At 61.4% G+C, this 18,619-nt stretch overlaps 7 protein-coding genes across 7 annotated transcripts; 3 read left to right on the forward strand and 4 right to left on the reverse strand.

The window, feature by feature from the left end:
- Nucleotides 1–266: 266 nt before the first annotated feature.
- On the reverse strand, nt 267–800 carry THITE_151139 (uncharacterized protein; the record flags this gene model as incomplete). The annotated part of the gene is made up of 1 exon (XM_003653630.1): nt 267–800. One exon carries the CDS (start codon nt 798–800, stop codon nt 267–269), a length of 534 nt encoding a protein of 177 aa, XP_003653678.1.
- A 4,285-nt stretch (nt 801–5,085) lies between these two features.
- THITE_2116233 (uncharacterized protein) lies at nt 5,086–5,926 on the forward strand. The gene is made up of 3 exons (XM_003653631.1): nt 5,086–5,419; nt 5,485–5,515; nt 5,571–5,926. The coding sequence occupies exons 2-3, from the start codon at nt 5,510–5,512 to the stop codon at nt 5,757–5,759; spliced, it is 195 nt and encodes a 64-aa protein (XP_003653679.1). The 5' UTR covers nt 5,086–5,419; nt 5,485–5,509; the 3' UTR covers nt 5,760–5,926.
- Nucleotides 5,927–7,009: 1,083 nt separating this feature from the next.
- Nucleotides 7,010–8,848, reverse strand: THITE_2129262 (uncharacterized protein; the record flags this gene model as incomplete). The annotated part of the gene is made up of 1 exon (XM_003653632.1): nt 7,010–8,848. One exon carries the CDS (start codon nt 8,846–8,848, stop codon nt 7,010–7,012), a length of 1,839 nt encoding a protein of 612 aa, XP_003653680.1.
- A 1,029-nt stretch (nt 8,849–9,877) lies between these two features.
- Nucleotides 9,878–11,263, forward strand: THITE_2088833 (uncharacterized protein; the record flags this gene model as incomplete). Its single annotated transcript, XM_003653633.1, has 1 exon — nt 9,878–11,263. One exon carries the CDS (start codon nt 9,878–9,880, stop codon nt 11,261–11,263), a length of 1,386 nt encoding a protein of 461 aa, XP_003653681.1.
- A 212-nt stretch (nt 11,264–11,475) lies between these two features.
- On the forward strand, nt 11,476–13,279 carry THITE_2116237 (uncharacterized protein). The gene is made up of 2 exons (XM_003653634.1): nt 11,476–11,825; nt 11,879–13,279. Exons 1-2 carry the CDS (start codon nt 11,687–11,689, stop codon nt 13,153–13,155), a joined length of 1,416 nt encoding a protein of 471 aa, XP_003653682.1. The 5' UTR covers nt 11,476–11,686; the 3' UTR covers nt 13,156–13,279.
- THITE_2044283 (uncharacterized protein) lies at nt 13,245–14,061 on the reverse strand (the record flags this gene model as incomplete). Its single annotated transcript, XM_003653635.1, has 2 exons — nt 13,245–13,721; nt 13,900–14,061. 2 exons carry the CDS (start codon nt 14,059–14,061, stop codon nt 13,245–13,247), a joined length of 639 nt encoding a protein of 212 aa, XP_003653683.1.
- Nucleotides 14,062–15,107: 1,046 nt separating this feature from the next.
- THITE_2116239 (uncharacterized protein) lies at nt 15,108–17,486 on the reverse strand. The gene is made up of 2 exons (XM_003653636.1): nt 16,016–17,486; nt 15,108–15,926 (listed from the first exon to the last, which is right to left on the reverse strand). Exons 1-2 carry the CDS (start codon nt 17,364–17,366, stop codon nt 15,268–15,270), a joined length of 2,010 nt encoding a protein of 669 aa, XP_003653684.1. The 5' UTR covers nt 17,367–17,486; the 3' UTR covers nt 15,108–15,267.
- Nucleotides 17,487–18,619: the final 1,133 nt, after the last annotated feature.

Here is an 18,619-nt window from a genome sequence, read left to right on the forward strand (position 1 = left end):
CCGCTAACCATCTCCTGCCATTCACGCTGCTTGGTCCTCGAAATCAGAACGCAGTCCGGGCTGGACCAGGAGATGCCATCGCGTATACGCTATGGCGACCCAACGTGGCATCCCTCGACCGTGATCCCCCAGCTCAAACCACGTCCAATCCCCAAACGCCAAGCAAGCAATCCCATAACCCCCTCTCACCAATGACAGCAACCAGCCCCATCCCCATCCCCAGCATCATCGCCACTCCTCCGCAAGCGCGGTAGGGTGGCGCTACCCTAGGCAGCAACGCACTCGATGCCCTTCCGCTCGCAGCGCTTGCAGGTGTCCTTGCGGACGCACGCGACCTTCCTCCGGCGGCAGCGATCGCACGCCTTGATGGGCTTGCCGCCGCCGGCAAACGCGTCCTCGACGGAGCCGGAGCACGCGACGCCGGCCTTGTCGCACCGCTCGCACGACGCGATCCGGTCGCACCGCGCCTTGGCCCGCCGGCAGTGCCGGCAGGCCGGGTACGTCGCCTTGAGGACGACGCGGCGGCGGGTGGGGGTGGCGGCCGCTTCGTTGTCGTTATCGTTGTTGTCGTTTTCCGAGGCCGCGCCGGCGGGCTCGTCGTCGTTGTTGTCGCCGCCTGCGGCGGCGGCGGTGGCGGCGGCTGCGGCTGCGGTGGCGGCGGTGCTGGCTTTCTTCGGCGTTGACTTGGTCACGCGGCCCGAGATGACGCCCTTGCGGGCCGGGGAGGGGCCGGTCAAGTCGATCGGGTCCGAGCCCGTTCCGGCGCCCGGGGCCGCGTCGGTCGGCTTAGTAGGCGCCATTTTCGGTAATTCCGTATGTTGGATCGGTGCTTCCGCTCAGGTGGTCGGAGGTGATGTTGAGAGAAAAGAGCAGAGCCGACTGGTGACGAAAAGTGTTAAACCCGGGATATCTGGCACCGCGGCACGCGACGCGGGAGGAGGACAAATCGGTCTGAGTGCTTGTACATACCTCGCGTGGAGCAGACCGCGGGTGACTCTGATGGTGGGAAGTCGAGATCTGACCGAGTCTGCCACAAGCTGTGATGCCCGACTGCATGGCAGGGAACCAAACGTCAGCAGCAGGGAGGGGAGATGAAGTAGGACTCGGAGTGAGCGGCGATTCCTACCGTACGCCAGAAGGAATTTCGCGAAGAGTCTCGCAGGGTGCTGTGACGGAGCCAGAGCCGATTTTGTCCACACTGATGGAAGGCTTCCGGCTATTGTCAGGAAACGCTTTCTCGACGAGAAGGGACATTCGAGAAGATGGACGAATGTGGCCGACTTACCCGACGGCGACCCCGGAGATGCTTGAGCGAAGGCCGATCCGAAAGTCGCTTCTTCCGTTGTCGACGTCAAAAATGTCGGGGAGCCAACGGAACGGGGCGGAGTTCACCGGAAGATGGGCGGAGAAAGAACGGCGTGGGCCGGAGTGTTCTGAACTCGACAGGTAGGTTTCCGGTCCTCACTACGGAAATCGGCGACCTGTCAAGGACGGATCTGCCAGAGCCTGCCGGTGTCAAAGCGGAGTATTTCGGTTGACAGCAAGAACCGGGAAAGGTCAAGGGATCCGAACTCCGGGAAGGGGCCCGCGAGCCCATGCTTGAACGGTTGTTCAAGTTGTCACTCTACTCCGGCATGTCTATGGGAAGGAAGACCTGCCATTCATTACACGCAACGGCAGCTTCGTTCACAGGAGATGGAAAAGGCGAAGTGTAAAGAGAGCATGTCTCTAGCATACTATCAGTGTGCTACAGCAGAACTATAACGAGGAATGCGATGGTGCGTCGATACAAAGTGTGCTCTCCAGACACCTGACGCTCGACCAGGTCCTTTTCTGTGTCACCAAGAAGCAGCTATCAAACCGTGTTGCGGTCAGTTTGATCTTGGGAAGTATTCTTGTGCCTTCTCTCGGCACATTCTGGGAGTGACACCGCACTCATGAGGAGTAGAATCAGGAGTTCTTCCTGCTCAATAATGATCAATGCTTCCTTTCTCTCCACCATTCAGCTCGATGGAACTGCAGTCAAGCACAGGGACTGCTGTCAAGCACAGTTCACAGAGTTGTGTTTGTTTGTGTATAAACCGGCTAGGACTATCAAGTTGTCAAAGACCCATAGTGAGCGCTGCGGTCGCAGTGGATCGGATCAAGTGGCAATTTGGCGGTGGTTGCTGTTCAAAACCCTTATCTTCCTTTCAACTACTAGCAGCACGGTGAGAAAGACAGTAAATATCATGAAATACAAGGATGGGTCTGGGTATGAAAGTACCTGGTCGCTGTCGTGATCTCCCTGGTCCTACCATTCTGGCACCAAGTGCCAGATATCCCTCCATTTTTTTCTCGAGGGCGTGATGTTGCCCGCATACCGCATACACTTTAAACACCCAACGAGTGCTTTGAGAAACAGAGAGAGTCCGACATTTTTTTTTCTCCTTTCTTTTTTTTTATCATTTTTGTTTTAAAAGTATTTTATTCATTCATTCATTATTACTTTGCTCAATGTTTATTTATTTTTTATTTATTTATTTTCTTATTTTTGGTTTGGTCTATTGATACACACACTTCCCATTCCCATTTTTTGGGGGGTTGTTTGCATGACTCGGTACGTTGCTGAGCCACAGACGGAAGACGGCACCTGGCCGGAGAGAGAGCAAGTTGTGAACTGCCCTTTGACACGTGAATTTCGACCTCGACACCGCATCCAGCGCCAATCTCGAGCACCATTTCCCCTGCGGAATGACGTATGTCGCCCTTGAACGCTGCCCAGCAATGCCACGACATGACAGACGGAAGGCAACGCGGGGTCAGGGGGTCAGTTGGAGGGAGGGGAGGAAGCGGAAACGCGACAAAGGGGGCAGGGCTCCGGGGGAACGAGAGAAGCCATTCCAGTGCTACCTTCATTACTCAGCGTTGCCGTGGAACAGGGAAGAACCATGTGAAAGGGAGTCCCGACAGGCGGTCACGAAGCTTCCATCGTTTCGCGTCGAAAGAGGAGGGAGGGAGGGGGGCCCGCTCAGGGCCGCTCCACCGGGGCCGCCGAGGGTCGGCGCCCGCCCCCATCCTGTTGCTACACTTCGGCGCTTCAGAGCCAGTGACGTCGTTCTGCTCCAGACCGCTGCGAGAAAACGGCCTCCGGTTCCAAACACAGCAGGCACAAGGCCACAAGCGGCAGAGCACACAGACGAGCCGACGGTGGGGCGTTGGTCAGCATCGCGTCATTGGAGGGGGAGGGAGAGTGGGAAGGGTGGAAGAGGGGGAAGAGGGGGGGGGGGGGAGGGGAAGAGTTTAGTGTCGTGTATCCGTAATAAAGGGCCTAAGAGCCCAGCGGCTGCTGCGGTAGCGGTTAATCTGATAAAATGCCCTCATCCTTGAGTCGAGCGGCGGCCAACCAATGGAGGAGGGCAGGGCGGGCGAGTGGGAGAGTGGGCATTAGCGTGGCCTTCCGTGGGAAGCGAGTTAGCGTGTTGGTCGCGTCAAAATTTTGGTGGACTCTGGCGAGCCGCGCCCCGGAGAGTCGAAGACGTGGCAGTGGGACAACGTTGCCCTCGCGTCTATCCCTTTTGGGGAATGCCGTGGAGGCGTGGAAACACTAAGGCCAACTTTTTTTTTCTCGCCGACTTCGCGAGGGGGTTGAGATGGGGGCTGAGCACTCTGGCTTTACCCGCCCTTTCGGAGGGCCCTTTGACGGGTGTCGCCCTCGGCTCGTGCCGGACGACAGAGATGTGACTGGTGATAACCATGGACCTCAAGGTTTGGCGGTCAGGTGCTACCTGTCGTTTTCCCGCTATCGCCCGGCGCTGCAACGACCAATTGCCGTGGCCGAAACGGCGCTGGTGCGGGAGCACAAGATAACCGTGGAGGGCATGTTGATGCCCAAAGCGTGGTCACGCTGGGACGGTGTGACACCTCTCCGAAGCTGGCGTTCAGGCAGATGGAGGCTCCTGTCGTCATGTGAGCACGATGTCCATCCGGGGTTCGCTGGGGATGAGGAAGGCGCGGGATCTTTGCAGGCCAGCACCTGGACATCGGCCGTAAAACAAGGCCTGAAACAAGCTATCCCGGCTCGACCATGGGCGTAGGATGTCAGCCTGGGTCGGTGACGATCTGGGATTTGCGTCTGTGGATGGGACCCAACTGGGGAATCGGTGTTTGCCTTTTTGTCCCGAAACAGTGGCCTGCGGGACAGGACATTGAGGCTTCCGTGTCACCCCAACTTGGCAGCAGCTCTGAAGATGCCGGGGACACAAGGAAGCTCCTTACTGTGTAGTCACCGCAAAGGGCCCCTGGCGATGGCCTTTTGACGGTTTTGGCGGTAGAAGAAGCCGGGACCGCCGGCGCATGGGAATATGAGAGTGAAGTCAAGTCTTTTGTCGGTGCCAAGGCACCGGACGCATCCGTCCCAAGCACTGGGGCCAAGGAGGAACAACCCGTCCCGTCCGTTGGTGCGGCAAAGAAGCGCCGCTAACCATGCCGAGTTCCGGGAACACAGCGTCTCGGTTCGCTTGCGCAGTTTTAGAGCCCATCCGCCAAAAACTGGGAATGCTACTGGCTCCACGGAATGCCCATGAAATTGAAGCTGGCGCTTGATGCCGGGTTTTGACGGCTGCTGTCTCATCATGGCTTCCGAAGGGACGGAAACGGGATGGGGGGAATGGGGGCAGTTGGTCGGCGGACGCAGATGCCGATCTCGCACTCAACGAGGAAGCTGTATGGAAGGATCAGGCCGTCGTAGCGACCGTTTTGGCGAATGCTCGCTGCGTAGTAGTGCCCCAAACTGCCCTAAACGGGGCGGGGATGACGACAGATTCGACGACCCGTCAATACGGGCTCGCGATAGGCGCCATGCATGCAATCACTGCCGCGGGTTCCCCACTGACGACGTGCATTCCTGGCGCCTGGGAAAGGACGCCAGCGAGCTGGCACGGTCACGCCACCGGCAACCAAAGCTGGCGGTTCCATCGGCCACCAGTATGTGTCCCGCAGGAGGCACGGGGAGGCAACTTTGGTGGAACATGTGGGGTCCCAGCGTGGACCGGCGCTCGGTGCACCTTATGCGCCCCATGCAGGTTAGCGGCTGAGGGCCTCGACAGCCCAAGAGGGACATCCGGGCACCGTCGAACCGAGAGCGACCGCCATACGGTTCACGGCGTGCACATGGGGCCCCGGGTTCCACAAGGGCTCGAGAGTTGGGCTCCCGCTGCCATCAGGATCGCGCGCGCGAGGATCTTGTCGCTGGCGGTCTGTCTTGGGAAGAAGGATAAATAGCTCGCTGACCGACCGACTTGTTGCTGACGGACTTGTCTTGCCCGCTGCTTGGTTGTTGCCGAACACATCGGAAACCAGTGAGGCCCGAGCGAAAGAGCACCCGACACTGCACTCCTCACTCCAAGCCTCCCGAGATACCTACCCGTACCAGATCCGAGTAGGTTCGCTGGCTAGCACGTTCACGGTGCTGCGTCTTTTTACCATAACACTGACAACTATTAGGAGAACCTCAAGGAGCGCTCCAGCTATGGGCGTAGGTGGTCTCCCGTGAGCGCGCGTAGTCGGTTGTGAGCTGAGCAGTTTCGCAGTTCCAATCTGGCGACGTCGTCCGCCTCCGCGGTTCCACGGTGGTCTACAAGGTTGTCGCGGTCAACGGGAGCCTGGTGACAATCCTGGTCTCGAACCCGCAGCCCGACGGCCAGTATCTGCCCTTCAATTCGACGGCGCTGCAGACGGTGGACGAATCGCGGCTCGAGCGGGCCGACGATGTAGCTTGAGCCGAGCTTGAGCCGGGCTTTGGGCCGCGTCAGCAGCCGGATCGCTGGGGTGGCGTCCTTTTCCTTGATATCCCTTGAGAGCAGGTCTTTCTTAGAGAAGGTGGCATGCATCGTTTGGTTTCCTGGAAGCGCGGCGCAGAGAGGGTCTCTAGCTTCACAGCTCAACACATATCGCTCATGCCGACGTTGTTGTTTTTGGTTGTTGTTGTTGTTGACGCTTAACATCCGGCGTCAGTAGGCTTGTGGCATTTACTCATGCCGACGGACGGCTGGAACGCACGGCATCTCGGGGGGGAGCTCATAGACAATACCTTATAGAGTACCTAGGTATCCAACTCCAGCCACTTGCAGACGCCGGCTTCCCCGCATTTCCAATCTCCATGATGCGTTGGTGATCGGTCTCGATGGGTCAGGTAACACCGCATGGCTCGGCACCAAAGGAGACCGAAGCATGCGGGAGCTCCCGTTTTAGCGTATATGGGCAGCCGCGGGCAGCCGGATCCGAATCGGGTTGAGGTGGCTTGCAAACCCGGGCCGGGCAATGATGGCTCGGACGGCGGCAGAGGCAGCGGCGTAAACAGAGATGGCCGGAATGACCAGACACGGTGCGAAAGCTCCCAAGCTTGTTAGATTAGGCTGCAGTGATCACCTCAGGCTTGGAAGTGAGCCACTCGGGCAAGGCAGCAGCGGTGTCAGGCCACTCTTTCCTGATAAGGCGAGATCGAAAGCTGTGCCGACTGCAGCAGCTGAGCAACACGACCTTGCAGCACCTAATGCAGCTTTGAGGCCCTGGCGATTGGGCAATTGGAGCAGGTGCAGCACCGCCGGCCGGCAGCCAGTCACCTCGGGCGGTCCTGGTTCCGGCGCTGCCCTCGGCAGAACAAAACCGGGCCCGGGTTCCGCAGTTCTCTCCGCAGTGCCGGGAAACTGCGTGGGTCGTGAATGCCCTCACAATGACTGGGGAGCGAGAGCTGGAAAGAAGATGATTCTGTCTTGGTCTATGGATGATGAATCAACTGCTGAGCGGTCCGACAACCACTATGATCCTCGCATTCTACCAGCCTGTTTCCCGGCTGCCCTCGCAGCTGCTGATGTCCAAAACAACCGAACTGCCCGATTCTGAAACACAACCCCAACCAACTCCTCGTCAAAAAAAAAAAAAAAAAAAAAAGTCATTCTACTACCCACATCACCTTCCGCAGCTGCGCCTCAAGTCGCCTCTCCAATACGACAACCGGCATGCGCCATTTTCACCACACTGTCTCTGGAGTCCGTGAACGACTCCTCCTCGAACCAACCGGGCTCACACTCCTCGCATCCGGATCATTGCCAGGATGTCTTCCCGGGCCATTCCGCGGTATAGTGCCGCCTATCACATCCCGATACTTCTTTTGGCGCAGCTCGGCGAGTGCGCCGCCGTCGTCGGCCCAGAAGATGCGCTCATCGGCCCACTCAGCACCGTCGGGCACAAGGACCGCAACATGCACGTCCCGGCCCCGGGGACGCGGCCCTGTGAGCGGGGAGCCCAGCGTCACGGACCGGACACTCTCCCCATCGGTTGTCAAGGATAGATCGACAGAGCCAGAAGACGCCGTCTCAAGCACCGACCGGCTGGCGTGGAGGAGAGCCAGGAACTGCGGAATCGTGGCAACCACCCCGTCCGACACGTGGACATAATCCTTGGCCACCCTCTGCGCGATCCTGACGCGACGACCCGCGACGGCTGGCGCCCCGGCCGCCCTCAGCGCGCTCCTCTCCCTGCGTCGCGCAGCAGCCCCATCCTGAGCCCTCCTCCCCCTCCTCGCCCTCCCCGGCCTCCCGCCATCGTCGCCACGACGACCCGAGTCTCGACCCCCCGGCACCGCGTGCTCCACCATCCGCAACACCCTCTCGACCAGCATGACCCGCGCATACCTCGGCCGCCCGCCGCGCCGCGCAGCCGCCAGCGCGGACCAGCAGAACCGGCCGCTGGCCGGTGAGTGCCACAGCACGTCCTTCTTCAGCCCCGCGTCCACGCGCATCCGCACCAGGATCTGCCGCGGCACGTCCTCCATCGCGGCCACGGGGCGGATGCGCGCGACCCGCTCTGCCGCCGCCGCCCGGGCGCCGCCGCGCGCCTCCACGTCCACGTCCACCTCGAACAGCGTGATGCTCCCGTACGGGCTGTCCTCGGACCAGGTCAGCACGGTGAGGTTGCGCGCGGCGCTGCCGCCGACGTATTTGGCCGTGTCGAAGAGCTCGCTCTCGAGCTGGGCGAGGACCCGCGGCGCGGGGGCGGGGGCAGGGACGGGGGCGGCGGTGATGGGGACCAGCAGCTGGCGCTCGGCGCGGTCGAGGAAGTGGGCGAGCAGCTTGGGCGAGTGCGACTTGTTGAGCAGCGGCCGGGCGAGCTTGCCGACGCCTTTGATCTTGACGCCCTTGCGTTCCGTCTCGAGCTCAGCGAGGGCGTCGACGAACTCTTCGCGGCGAGAGGGCACACTGAACGGGGCTCGCGGCTTGATGGCGTGCGCGGCGTAGCCCGGGCAGTGGAGGAAGCCTGGCGGAGCAGCGGCCGGGGTGTCAGAGGAGGTGCTGGAGCTGGACATGGGATAGTCGTCGTCACTGGGATCATGGGGCGGAGGCGGCGGCGACAGCGGCGGCGGCGGCGGGCGCATTGGGTCCTGCGGCTGCGGGGGCGTGGTGTCAGAGGAAGGGGGGCTTGGCGGCAGACGCGGGACTTCGGGCGGCGGCGGCCCTGGTCGAGGGAGGTTCGAAGATTTCGGGCCGTTGCCGCGGTCTCCAGCGCCGCTCACGGCGTTTAGGGCCCGCAGGGCTTCCGCGGTCGGTCGCGTGTGGAAGCTGCCAGAGCTTCCGGAGCTACTAACGCTACCAGAGCTGCGAGGCCTAGACGAGATCGGTGGGAGCGAGTCTAAGAAGCGGCGGGGGTCTCCCCAGAAAAGGTCGGCGAACAGACGACGCGGGTCAATGTTCTCACCGCCTTCGGGGTAGGGCGGTTGACCCGGATCCGGCGCAGTGAACTTTTGATCGACGTTGATACGAGGCACCGTGTGGGAGGGGGAGTCCGGAGCTTGACTCCGGCGGCGGTTCATGTTGCCGGGTGTGTTTCGATAAGGCGATGCTTCTCTGGGCAAAGGCGGCTTGATGGAGCGGGCAAGGCGCGTCGGCTTCGGAGTGAAAGGGGTGTCGCTGCGGAAGATTGCACCGACGGGTTGAAGAAGAGTGCATGCCGCATCACCATCTTATAGACATGTCTTTGGCGCCGAGTCTCCTCGAGGCCGCCCCGGAGTAAGGTCAAGACATGTTCGCGCGGTCATGTCAACGTCGTCCGGCATCCCAGAAGCGGCGGCGGCATGTAAGTTGATTGGCTGGTTTTGGCGTGTCGCTAGAGCCGCCGCCGTGTTGGGCAGGCAGTGTTGGCTGGTGGCCAGGCCGTGGCCCGGGGTCCACGCAGCAGCGCTTTGCAGGACTGGCATTCGTCTTTCGACAGCGCAGAGATGACCTGCAGGCCGGCCGCGTCGGGGCACCCATATTGAAAAGGCGTATCGAACTGCCTTAGCCTGGCGTTCCGCTTCAACCCGGTTCGGAAACAGGTCTCACATTTGAAACACTGGCAGCCCCCGAGGCTTCTTTCTTTACCTGCGCGCCGGGTATCAGGTCCTTTGCGTTGTTGGTAATTTGCACCTTGTGATTCGCGAGTTCAGCGCCCAAGCAGTCCAACGGGCTGTGGTGTGGTTGTGGTCTGGGAAAGCTGACCGTGCAAGCCTGCGCGTTCACGTGAAGGCTTGCGGGTGCGCGTCGGATGCTGGATGGGGATCGTGCATGCATGAAACTATCGGCTTGCATATCCTCCGGCGAGTCGGGTCAGACATTCCATCCATGCTCGTCCAGAGCTGCGTTTGCTGCTGGCGGTGCCGCGGAGCGCCGCCCTAACCCTGACTCTGCGTCTTTGGAAACGCGCCCTTGCTTTTCTGATCAGGAATCCCCTCCGCCATTGGCCTGCAGCAGTTGCTGCCTGGAGCGGGCAGCGCTGGCCTTTTGCGCGATGATGGATGATTCCAGCCTTGATCGAAGAATCAACATGCTGCAACTTCGATGACGGCTGATTTATGCAGTGCAAAATGTCCCCGTCCTGCCCACACCGCCATCTGCAGCTTGATGTCTCATCGCATGCGGCGGAAGCCGGCTTCCAGCGTCTTCCGTTGGCCAAGCGGCAAGCGGCGACGACGCCGGCAGGTCGCGCAGGTACAGAAGACGCAGTCGCCGAACACGCCCGCCTGGAAGCCCTGTTCCCCGGGCCGCTCGTGCTGCCGGGTGACGCGCTGGCCGTGGACCCGAAAGAGCCGCCCCAGAGCCTGCGGTCGTGGATCCAGGACAACATGCGAAACCCCGTCACGCAACGCAGGAAGACCATCTACGTCGTTCCCGCGCCGCAGGTCGGCCCCGCCGTCTCGAAAACCGTCAGCTCGTGGACCGTGCCGTCACCGTCGCGCGCCGCCTCGCTGAAGGGGAAATGCGAGGCGCCTGATGTCGAGCTCGTGCGCCAGTATCTCGAGGCATTCTACTACCCGCTTCCTGTCCGCCTGCTGCCCAAGGAGGTGCGCCTTGTGCCCTGGACGGGGGGCAACGCAGCGGGCAGGTCGAAAAAGCAACAGGATGGACCACAATACATCGGCCTGCAAGTCGGCGGCATTGTCACGCGCATCACCACACGTCGTTGCCCGGATGGCGCCTTCGGGCGGCAGTTAAGACTAAGCAACATACTGGACGCCGCCCTTGACGCGCTACCTGACGATGCATACGCGCTCGTCATGCTCGTCGCTCACGACACGTACGAGGACGAGCATGACGACTTCTGCTGCGGCCTGGCTTATGGCGGCAGCCGCATCGCCGTCGTGTCTTTCGCGCGCTACCACCCCTTGCTGGATGAAGCTGCGGGCGTAGATCGGGACCATGCGTGGCCGTTCGCGCACTGCGCGGCATTCGTCGAGCGTCTCTGCAGGGGTGCGGCAGCGGCAGGATCGAGGAAAAAGCGCAAGGTCGACAATTCGCAGGTCACAACGGCCGCGCAACCCTTGGCGGACATCATCAAGAAAACCCTTGAGGCAGGGGCGCGTAGCGACGGCGACCTCAGCGCACTCTGGCTATCCCGCGTGGCACGCACCGTCGCGCACGAGGTGGGCCACTGCTTTTGTCTCACCCACTGCCGCTACTACGCGTGTTCGATGCAGAGCACGACCTGCGTGGCCGAGGACCTGCGCCAGCCGCCCTACCTCTGCCCCGTCTGCCTGGCCAAGCTCACCCGCGCCGTCCGGGATGTTTCGAAGGGTGCATTCGACGAGACGAGGTTTCTCATTGAGAGATACACCACGCTGGCCCGGTTCTGCAAGCAATGGGAGCGTGCCGCGATGTTCGCCGGCTACCGCTGCTGGCTGGAGAAGAGGATTGATGCACTGCAGGGCGGGTTGCCTGCCGAGCGAGATCTTGGCAATCAAGAGTTGTTTTGAAGTGACTCGCCAATTCTTTCGGCGCGGGACCGGCTTGTCGCGGTTTGCGGAGGCTCACGGATAACCGACAACACCGAGCGCGCCCTATTCGCGACAAGTCGGGAGCGCCACATGCACTTCCCCTCCTCAGCCAATATCCACTCCGTTTTGCCCAAGAAGGTTGTGCGGAGATCGTTGAGTCAACGCCAAGGTCGCGCTACGTAGGTGGGGAAACAAGTTATCGCGACCGTATCGGGACCGCGAGCACTGGGCTGCGCAGTTGACTCAAGGGACGGGATCAGCGCATAGTCGGACCCGCGAAAATGCATCAGCTATATATCTTCGTCCGTGGGTTCCGGTCCCTACGAGTCCCCGATCTCCCAAGCTCCCCGTCCACTGCCAGAAAGTTCGTACTCTCCCAACGGAACTGTATCGAGACGCACCATGGGCCTTGCTCCACTCGAACTCCCTGTCCGGCAGAAGGCCGATGTCGACGCCACCCAGAACGGCCCGGTCAAGTTTGGCCACGAGCTGAGGGAGCAGCATTTCCTCTTCGACCCGTCGTACCGTAACCTGAACCACGGTATGTTCCCCGGCCGCTTCCTCCCTAGACCTCAACCCAGCTGACATGCCCAGGTTCCTTCGGCACCATCCCGCGCGCCATCCAAGCCAAGCTGCGCTCCTATCAGGACCAAGCCGAAGCCGCGCCGGACGTCTTCATCCGCTACGACTATCCCAAGCTGCTTGACCAGTCGCGCGCGGCGATCGCCAAGCTGCTCCGCGTGCCCACCGACACGGTGGTCTTCGTCCCCAACGCGACAACCGGCGTCAACACGGTGCTGCGCAACCTGGACTGGAATGCCGACGGCAAGGACGAAATTCTCTACTTCGACACCATCTACGGCGGCTGCGCCCGCACGATCGACTACGTCGTCGAGGACCGCCAGGGCCGCGTGTCCCACCGGTGCATCCCGCTCTCGTACCCCTGCGAGGACGACGCGGTGGTGGCCGCGTTCGAGTCCGCCGTGGAGGCGTCCCGGCGCGACGGCAAGCGCCCGCGGCTCTGCCTCTTCGACGTGGTCTCGTCGCTCCCCGGCGTGCGCTTCCCTTTCGAGGCCATCGCGGCGGCCTGCCGCGCCGCCGGCCTGCTCTCGCTCGTCGACGGCGCGCAGGGCGTCGGCATGGTCGACCTCGACCTGGCCGCCGTCGACCCGGACTTCTTCGTGAGCAACTGCCACAAGTGGCTGCACGTGCCGCGCGGCTGCGCCGTCTTCTACGTGCCGGAGCGCAACCAGCCGCTGATGCGCTCGCCGCTGGTGACCTCGCACCGCTTCGTCCCGCGCGCCGGCGCCACCCAGCCGCTTTTCAACCCGCTGCCGCCGACGGACAAGACCGAGTTCGTCAGCAACTTTGAGTTCGTCGGCACGGTCGACAACGCGCCCTACCTGTGCGTGCGCGACAGCCTCCGGTGGCGCGAGGAGGTGCTGGGCGGGGAGGCGCGGATCCTGGCGGCGCTCACGGCGCAGGCGCGCGAGGGCGGGCGTCGCGCCGCCGCGATCCTGGGCACCGAGGTGCTGGATAACGCCAGCCAGAGCCTGACGCGGTGCTCCATGGTGAACGTGGCGCTGCCGCTGGCGGTGCAGCCCGATGGGGAAGGGGAGGCGCCGCCCGCGGCAGGCGGCTTCCCTGCCCTGCCGAAGGAGGATGTCTCGGCGGTGACGAACTGGATGCTGGAGACGCTCATGGACGAGTTCAAGACGTTCATCGCGCTGTTCGTCTACAAGGACCGCTGGTGGGCGCGCCTCAGCGCGCAGGTGTATCTGGAGCTCGATGACTTCGAGTGGGCGGGCCAGACGCTGAAGACGGTGTGCGAGCGGGCCGGCCGGGGCGAGTACAAGCAGGACAGGCCGTAGTTTTTTATTTACTCACGTAATCCATCCGGTCTCAGTTCCGTTCGACCCTTCTCTCCACCCCCAACCCAACCCGACCGACTCCCCAAAATTCACACCCCCATCTCCGCCCTCACCCGCCTCAACACCTCCGCCTCCGTCTCCTCCACCTCCGCCTCCCTCCCAACCTTGACAACGAGCACATCCCCCTCCCCCTCTCCCGGCCGCTCCAGCGCCTCCATCTGACTCCCCACCAGCCCCTCGCCCGCAAAATGCCCCCGCCGCTGCCGCGCCCTCTCCCTCAGCACATCCTCCGGCACATCCAGGAAAACAAACCGCACGCGCAGATCTCGCGTGTGTTGCCCGCCCGTCCGCAGCACGTCGCGGTACTGGCGCTTCAGCGCGGAGCAGGTGACGACGAGGTGCGGCGAGGGCGCAGCCCTGGAGAACGCCCGGGCGGATTCGAAGTGGGGCGGTGGTGATGGCTGGGCCTCTTGGTGCTCGCGCAGGGCCTGTAACCAGGCGGCGCGGTCGGCGTCGGTGAGGGGTTCGTTGCGGGACATTTTGTCGAGGTTGGCTTGGGGGTGGTACTGCCGGCCGTGGGCGGGCCGGAGGGAGGGCGGGTTAGGTTAGTGGGTTACTGGGTGTAAGTCTGGCGGTTTCAGATGGGTTGGGAATTGGTGTATGGGAGGGGGGTGCTTGCGGTTAGGTGAAAGACGCCAGCTCCGGAACAGGATAGGGTGGGCATTAATGAACTATACGACGCACATCGTCGCCCTCGACGAACATGAAGCCGAGCGATTCGGCCAGCGACTTGGCGACGGTCGTCTTGCCGCAGGCCGTCGGCCCCGTGATGAACCAGATCCAGCGGGGACCGCTTTGTTCGCGCTTGCCGATGCCGGTGGGAGCGTCCCGCTGGGAAGACGGCATGGCCCTGGCTTTGAGCGGTCGACTCGGTGGTTCGATCTGCTGCTGATAATTCCGACTGCTTTCACTGGAGCCCTGTGCCTGCTCATAAACAACTACTTTGGTAGAGTTTCGGCATTCGAAGGAGCAATGGTGCCTCCGCTGGCCCTATATCCGTTCTGTCGACGTGTGGAATACACAGCATGTGCCATGGTCGGGGCTGCCGCTGACGTCACCATCCCTGTTTTCAACAGAATAGGCGAACGGAGTACGGTGTAGTGTTGGGACGGACGACCTGAATATGGCGAAACCGCCGACCCGGCACGCTGGAATGGGCCCCGCCCGCTGCTGGGGCTGTTTCACTCGTGTACACTACACTAGTGAAGTATAGTATACACTAGTGTTGTGTAGTGTATGCACGGAATAGTGTCGGCGCTGGCCGATTCCCATCAAAGGAAGGATCTACAGCGTAGGGCTGTAATGTCTTAGATCTGGGCACTACACTACACTAGTGTATACTACACTATACTAGTGTATTCCGTAGCTCCATACAGAACAACAGCTGAATTTGTAACGTGGTTTGAAAAGAAAGCGGGGTGTCTGGGTTGTAACCCCTCGCTGCGAACTTGTGAAGAGGACGACGCTGCTATGTAAGTTGAGATGCGTGTACTACGGTCTGAGCCCTGTCCATAACAGGACTATATGTAGGTAGGTAGCTAGAGGACTGAGGCAAATCGCCCCTTGGTCCTCCCGTCCTTCCTTTGCTGGCTGGCACTTTTACCTCTTCCACCCTTCGTCCCCCCTTTACCCAACGCCAGCCTTCGCGAATCACGACGGAGCTTGTTCAGCTCCCCCGACCCGGGAAATACTTAGAAGTCGAGCAAATTCCATTGAATGCAGAAAGCAGTTGATATTAAGAAAAGCAATATAGATTTACTTTTGGTACAGATCCCGCTCCTCGCTGTGCAATGAATTACGTGTGTCCTCAGCATTACATTCCCAGCCATGTCATGTCCGAGAGTACCTATGCAACCGCAACGTCAAGAACATCAAACAAACGCCAATACAGATGCCGATGCAAGTCGCAATGACCAAAATCACTCACCAAAAAACAGCAGACAAGCTGAGAGCCGCCCAAGGAACAATGGGTATCGTAGAGAAGCAGCTTTTCCTCCTCCGTCAGACGGTCTCGCCACCGCCACCGCCACCGCTACCACCACCACGCATATGTCACTGCTTGCCCTTCCACTCCATGATCTCCTTCGTACTCGGTAAAAACAACTTGGAGTCCCTCTTGGAGGCGCCGCGCCCGGACGCCTTGCCGAGCGTGACGGCGTACTCGCCCCGCTTGCAGATGAGGAACGCCAGCGCCAGGGTGGGTTGCACGTCCCGCCTGGCCGGCTTTTTGTTCTGGTCCTTGGTCTTGCCGTCCACGCCGCCGCCGTCCGCAGCCTGGTGGAACATGGCCCACGACACGGCCGAGGCGACATGCCGCGCGTCGGCCTCGGTCACAGTGCCCGACGCGGCGAGGAGGATCTCAGCGAACAGCGTCAGCAGGTGCTTGGCCAGGTTGCGGTTGGCTGTCGGCAGCCGGTTGAGCGCCTCGGTCCAGAAGTCCAAGCCCGTTTCGACACGCGGACACGGCGGTTGGATGGCGCCTGCCTGGCGCGCCAACAGGATCCACGATTTGACGACCGAAGGCGAAATCAGAGGCTTCGGTAACTCTTCGAGGAACACCAATATGAGCCGCGCAGCGTCGTAAATCGTGTAGTCGCTTCCTTCGAAATCAAAGCTCTCGCCGTACGTCGGCGCCTGGCTGAAGATGGCTTTGAGATTGGCGACGTTGAAGGCGTTCCCGGGCGAGGCAAAAATATTTACATCGGTGCCGGCTAATGAAGCCAAGTCAGTGGGTGTCACGACGCAAGAAACTCGAGTAGAACACGAGTAGACACCACCACCGTAACCCAAGACAACGTACCGTGGCGGCGGATGAACTCGCAGCATTTGTACACCGACAGCGGGAACGTCCTGTACGACGTTCTTCTGCCCTTGTGCGATATCCGGATCTTCATAGGCGCGACGCGGATGCTGTCCTTCAAATCCACGCCGAAGACCGGGGCTACTTTCCCCGACTGGCTGTCGCTGAGCCAGGGCATGCGCTGGAAGAATCTCGCGGGCGCGCTGGCTTCAGCACGACCCAAGTCCGACGCGGGGGAAGTGGGCGAAGTGGGTGAAGTGGGTGAAGTGGGCGTGGCCGGGCCTGGCGTCACAGGCTCTTCGTCGGCGTCGCCCGGTCTTTGCGGCGCGGCGGAAAGCTGGGCCGGCGTCAAGGACCGCTTCTCCAAGAACTCCTCCTCGGCCGGCCCACGGACTCCATTGCGCTTGCGCGAGAACAGGCTAATGGGCAACCGCGTCGCACTGGAATCGCTGGGCCGCCAGCTGCCCGAACTCGCGGACCCGCTCCCCGAGGAGCTGACGCTCCTTGAATGCGTCCGATGTCCGATGCCGAGAAGTCGCTGCCTGCCAGCGCCCGCGGCCCTAGCTTCACCTTCACCAGAGCTGTTGGAGAACGAGCCCTCAGTGGGCGCCAGCAGGGACATGCCGTCCGCGGCCGCGTCGGCTTGTTCCCGGATGATGCCCAGCCCGTCCGAGGCCGAGAGATCTGACCGCGCCGACTCGATCGACAAGCCACGCAGCTTGTCTTGCAGCTCCGGCTCGGTCGCCAAGGTGGGAAACGGGCCGAGCGCCAAGTCGGGTGTGATGGCCTCGGTTAGCGGGCGGAAGAGATCAGCTGCGTTCATCGGGGTGACAGGGTCTGACGTCGGCGGACTCGCCGCGGCGCCGGACGGGTCCTCCTGGTCGAACATCAATCCGGGCACCTCGCACGGCGGTTGCCAGAACGGGATGCGCGATAGCCTACATGACATGGCTAGCCGGGGCGAAGCGGGAGGGCTGCCGTCGGGCGGCAGCGGCGGCAGCGCTTTCTCGGCTGCCGAGACCGGATGTTGCGGTGAGTGTACCGGTTGCGGGGGCTGCCCACGGTGCTCGCCGCAGGCGTCGCTGGTGTCGAGCACCGAGTCGGCGTCGATGTCGTCGTCCACGGTCCTGCCGTCGTCGTCGTTGGCGGCCAAGTCCGTTACGACCCGGAGGTAGCCCTGCCGGTTGCCGAGGCCGGGTGCTGTATTTGGAGTCCCGCAATGGTTGCCATCATGACGATCGGGAGGGAGCGTGGTTTTCTCAGGCGGCCCGTCCGCTGCGGTGACCCCACGGCGGGCTAGAGCAGCGGCGGGCAGCTGCTTGTGCAGCGCATGATCCAGGATGCCACCCATTATTGCAACCCTGCAATTTCCGGTTTTTGGGCTAGCCAACACCGCGGGGTTCAAGTCACGGCGTGAGAAAGCGGTTGTGTGCGCGCTTTTCACCTGTGCATGGTGCACGGTGCGCTGGATGCGTGTAAGTTGTCGGCCGTGAGCTGTGCAGTGATGTTCCTAGCGTTCGTGGTGTGCCCTTGCTGGGCCGCGTTGCCAGGCGTGGTAGAGATCTTCGGGGTCACGGCAGTAACTGAGTCGTTAGGGGGTAACGTTAACTAGTGTGCGTAGCTGTGTACAGACATGTTGGAACTCTGTCTCCGTGGTAGCCACAGGAAGCGAACAGTCAGGCCCCCAAACGAACGAATTGATGAAGTTTGAAGAAGCGGAGCGAAGCAGAATGTGCGGGGGGTGTGTGTGACTCGCTTGAAGTTTTTCCATCGTTCCTGCCGCGAAAAACTTGGCTCTTCATCTTCCTTTTTCCAGGTTGAAGTTCCTTCTGCTTCGGAAGCGCCGCCCACGCTCTGAAGGAGCGCGCCAGAAAGGCTCCATCCGGCTAAGCCGGTTTCAGGTTGGTGCTAACTGCTTAACGTTAGGTGACAACCTAGGACACCATGCTGTCGGTCGTCAGGCCCGGCGAGGCCTGCAAAACTTCCCCCCGACCCTGGATGTTTCTTTTCCTTTCTTAGCACTCACTAGTGTAAGTCACCGCTCGTGTGGGGCACCCGCTCTGATGCGGTGACCTATTGAATACAACCACGACATGTCCAGCGAGGAGCATTTGACGGTGTAAGAAATGGAAAAAAGGAGAAACGGGAGAGAAGAGACAAAAAAAGTGAGGAGCAGCAACTCTGGTCAGTTGGCCCCCTGACAGGCCTGTCTGTCAAACATTTTTCCCGGTTCTCGCTTGACTGCGCCGTGCAGCCACGCCACTCCTTGACGCACACCGCTTCCTGATTTCGGGGTAGTGTTTGGCCAGGGTCCATGCACCCCAGCACGGCGCAAACCCCCACTGCCGCGTGTCAAATTGTCCGATGCGCAGCGCCGTCTCTTCGCTGTGCTGCCTGCATGTGCTGAGCACAACACAGCACGGATGCAGCAATCTTTTGATGAGCCCATCCACAGGGATTCTTGACACTTTCCGTCAGCATGCATGCAGTCTCGGGTTCAGAGTTGGCGCTCGAGCCCCCCGGTGGACGTTAACTGCTTCTCTACCACAGTATTCCTAATCCAAGGAGGCAAGCAACACGCAGGTCTTGGAGAGCGATGACGCC

The sequence above is a fragment of the Thermothielavioides terrestris genome, chromosome 2 (assembly GCF_000226115.1).
Source record: "Thermothielavioides terrestris NRRL 8126 chromosome 2, complete sequence".
Classification (NCBI taxonomy): Eukaryota; Fungi; Ascomycota; class Sordariomycetes; order Sordariales; family Chaetomiaceae; genus Thermothielavioides; species Thermothielavioides terrestris.

Excerpts from the sequence above, each read along its gene's own strand:
- THITE_2116239 (XM_003653636.1), bottom strand. The coding sequence starts at position 17,366 with ATGGGTGGCATCCTGGATCATGCGCTGCACAAGCAGCTGCCCGCCGCT. Across the intron at positions 15,927-16,015 it reads CGAGTTCATCCGCCGCCACG|CCGGCACCGATGTAAATATT; the intron begins GTACGTTGTCTT and ends TGGCTTCATTAG.
- THITE_2116237 (XM_003653634.1), top strand. The coding sequence starts at position 11,687 with ATGGGCCTTGCTCCACTCGAACTCCCTGTCCGGCAGAAGGCCGATGTC. Across the intron at positions 11,826-11,878 it reads GTACCGTAACCTGAACCACG|GTTCCTTCGGCACCATCCCG; the intron begins GTATGTTCCCCG and ends TGACATGCCCAG.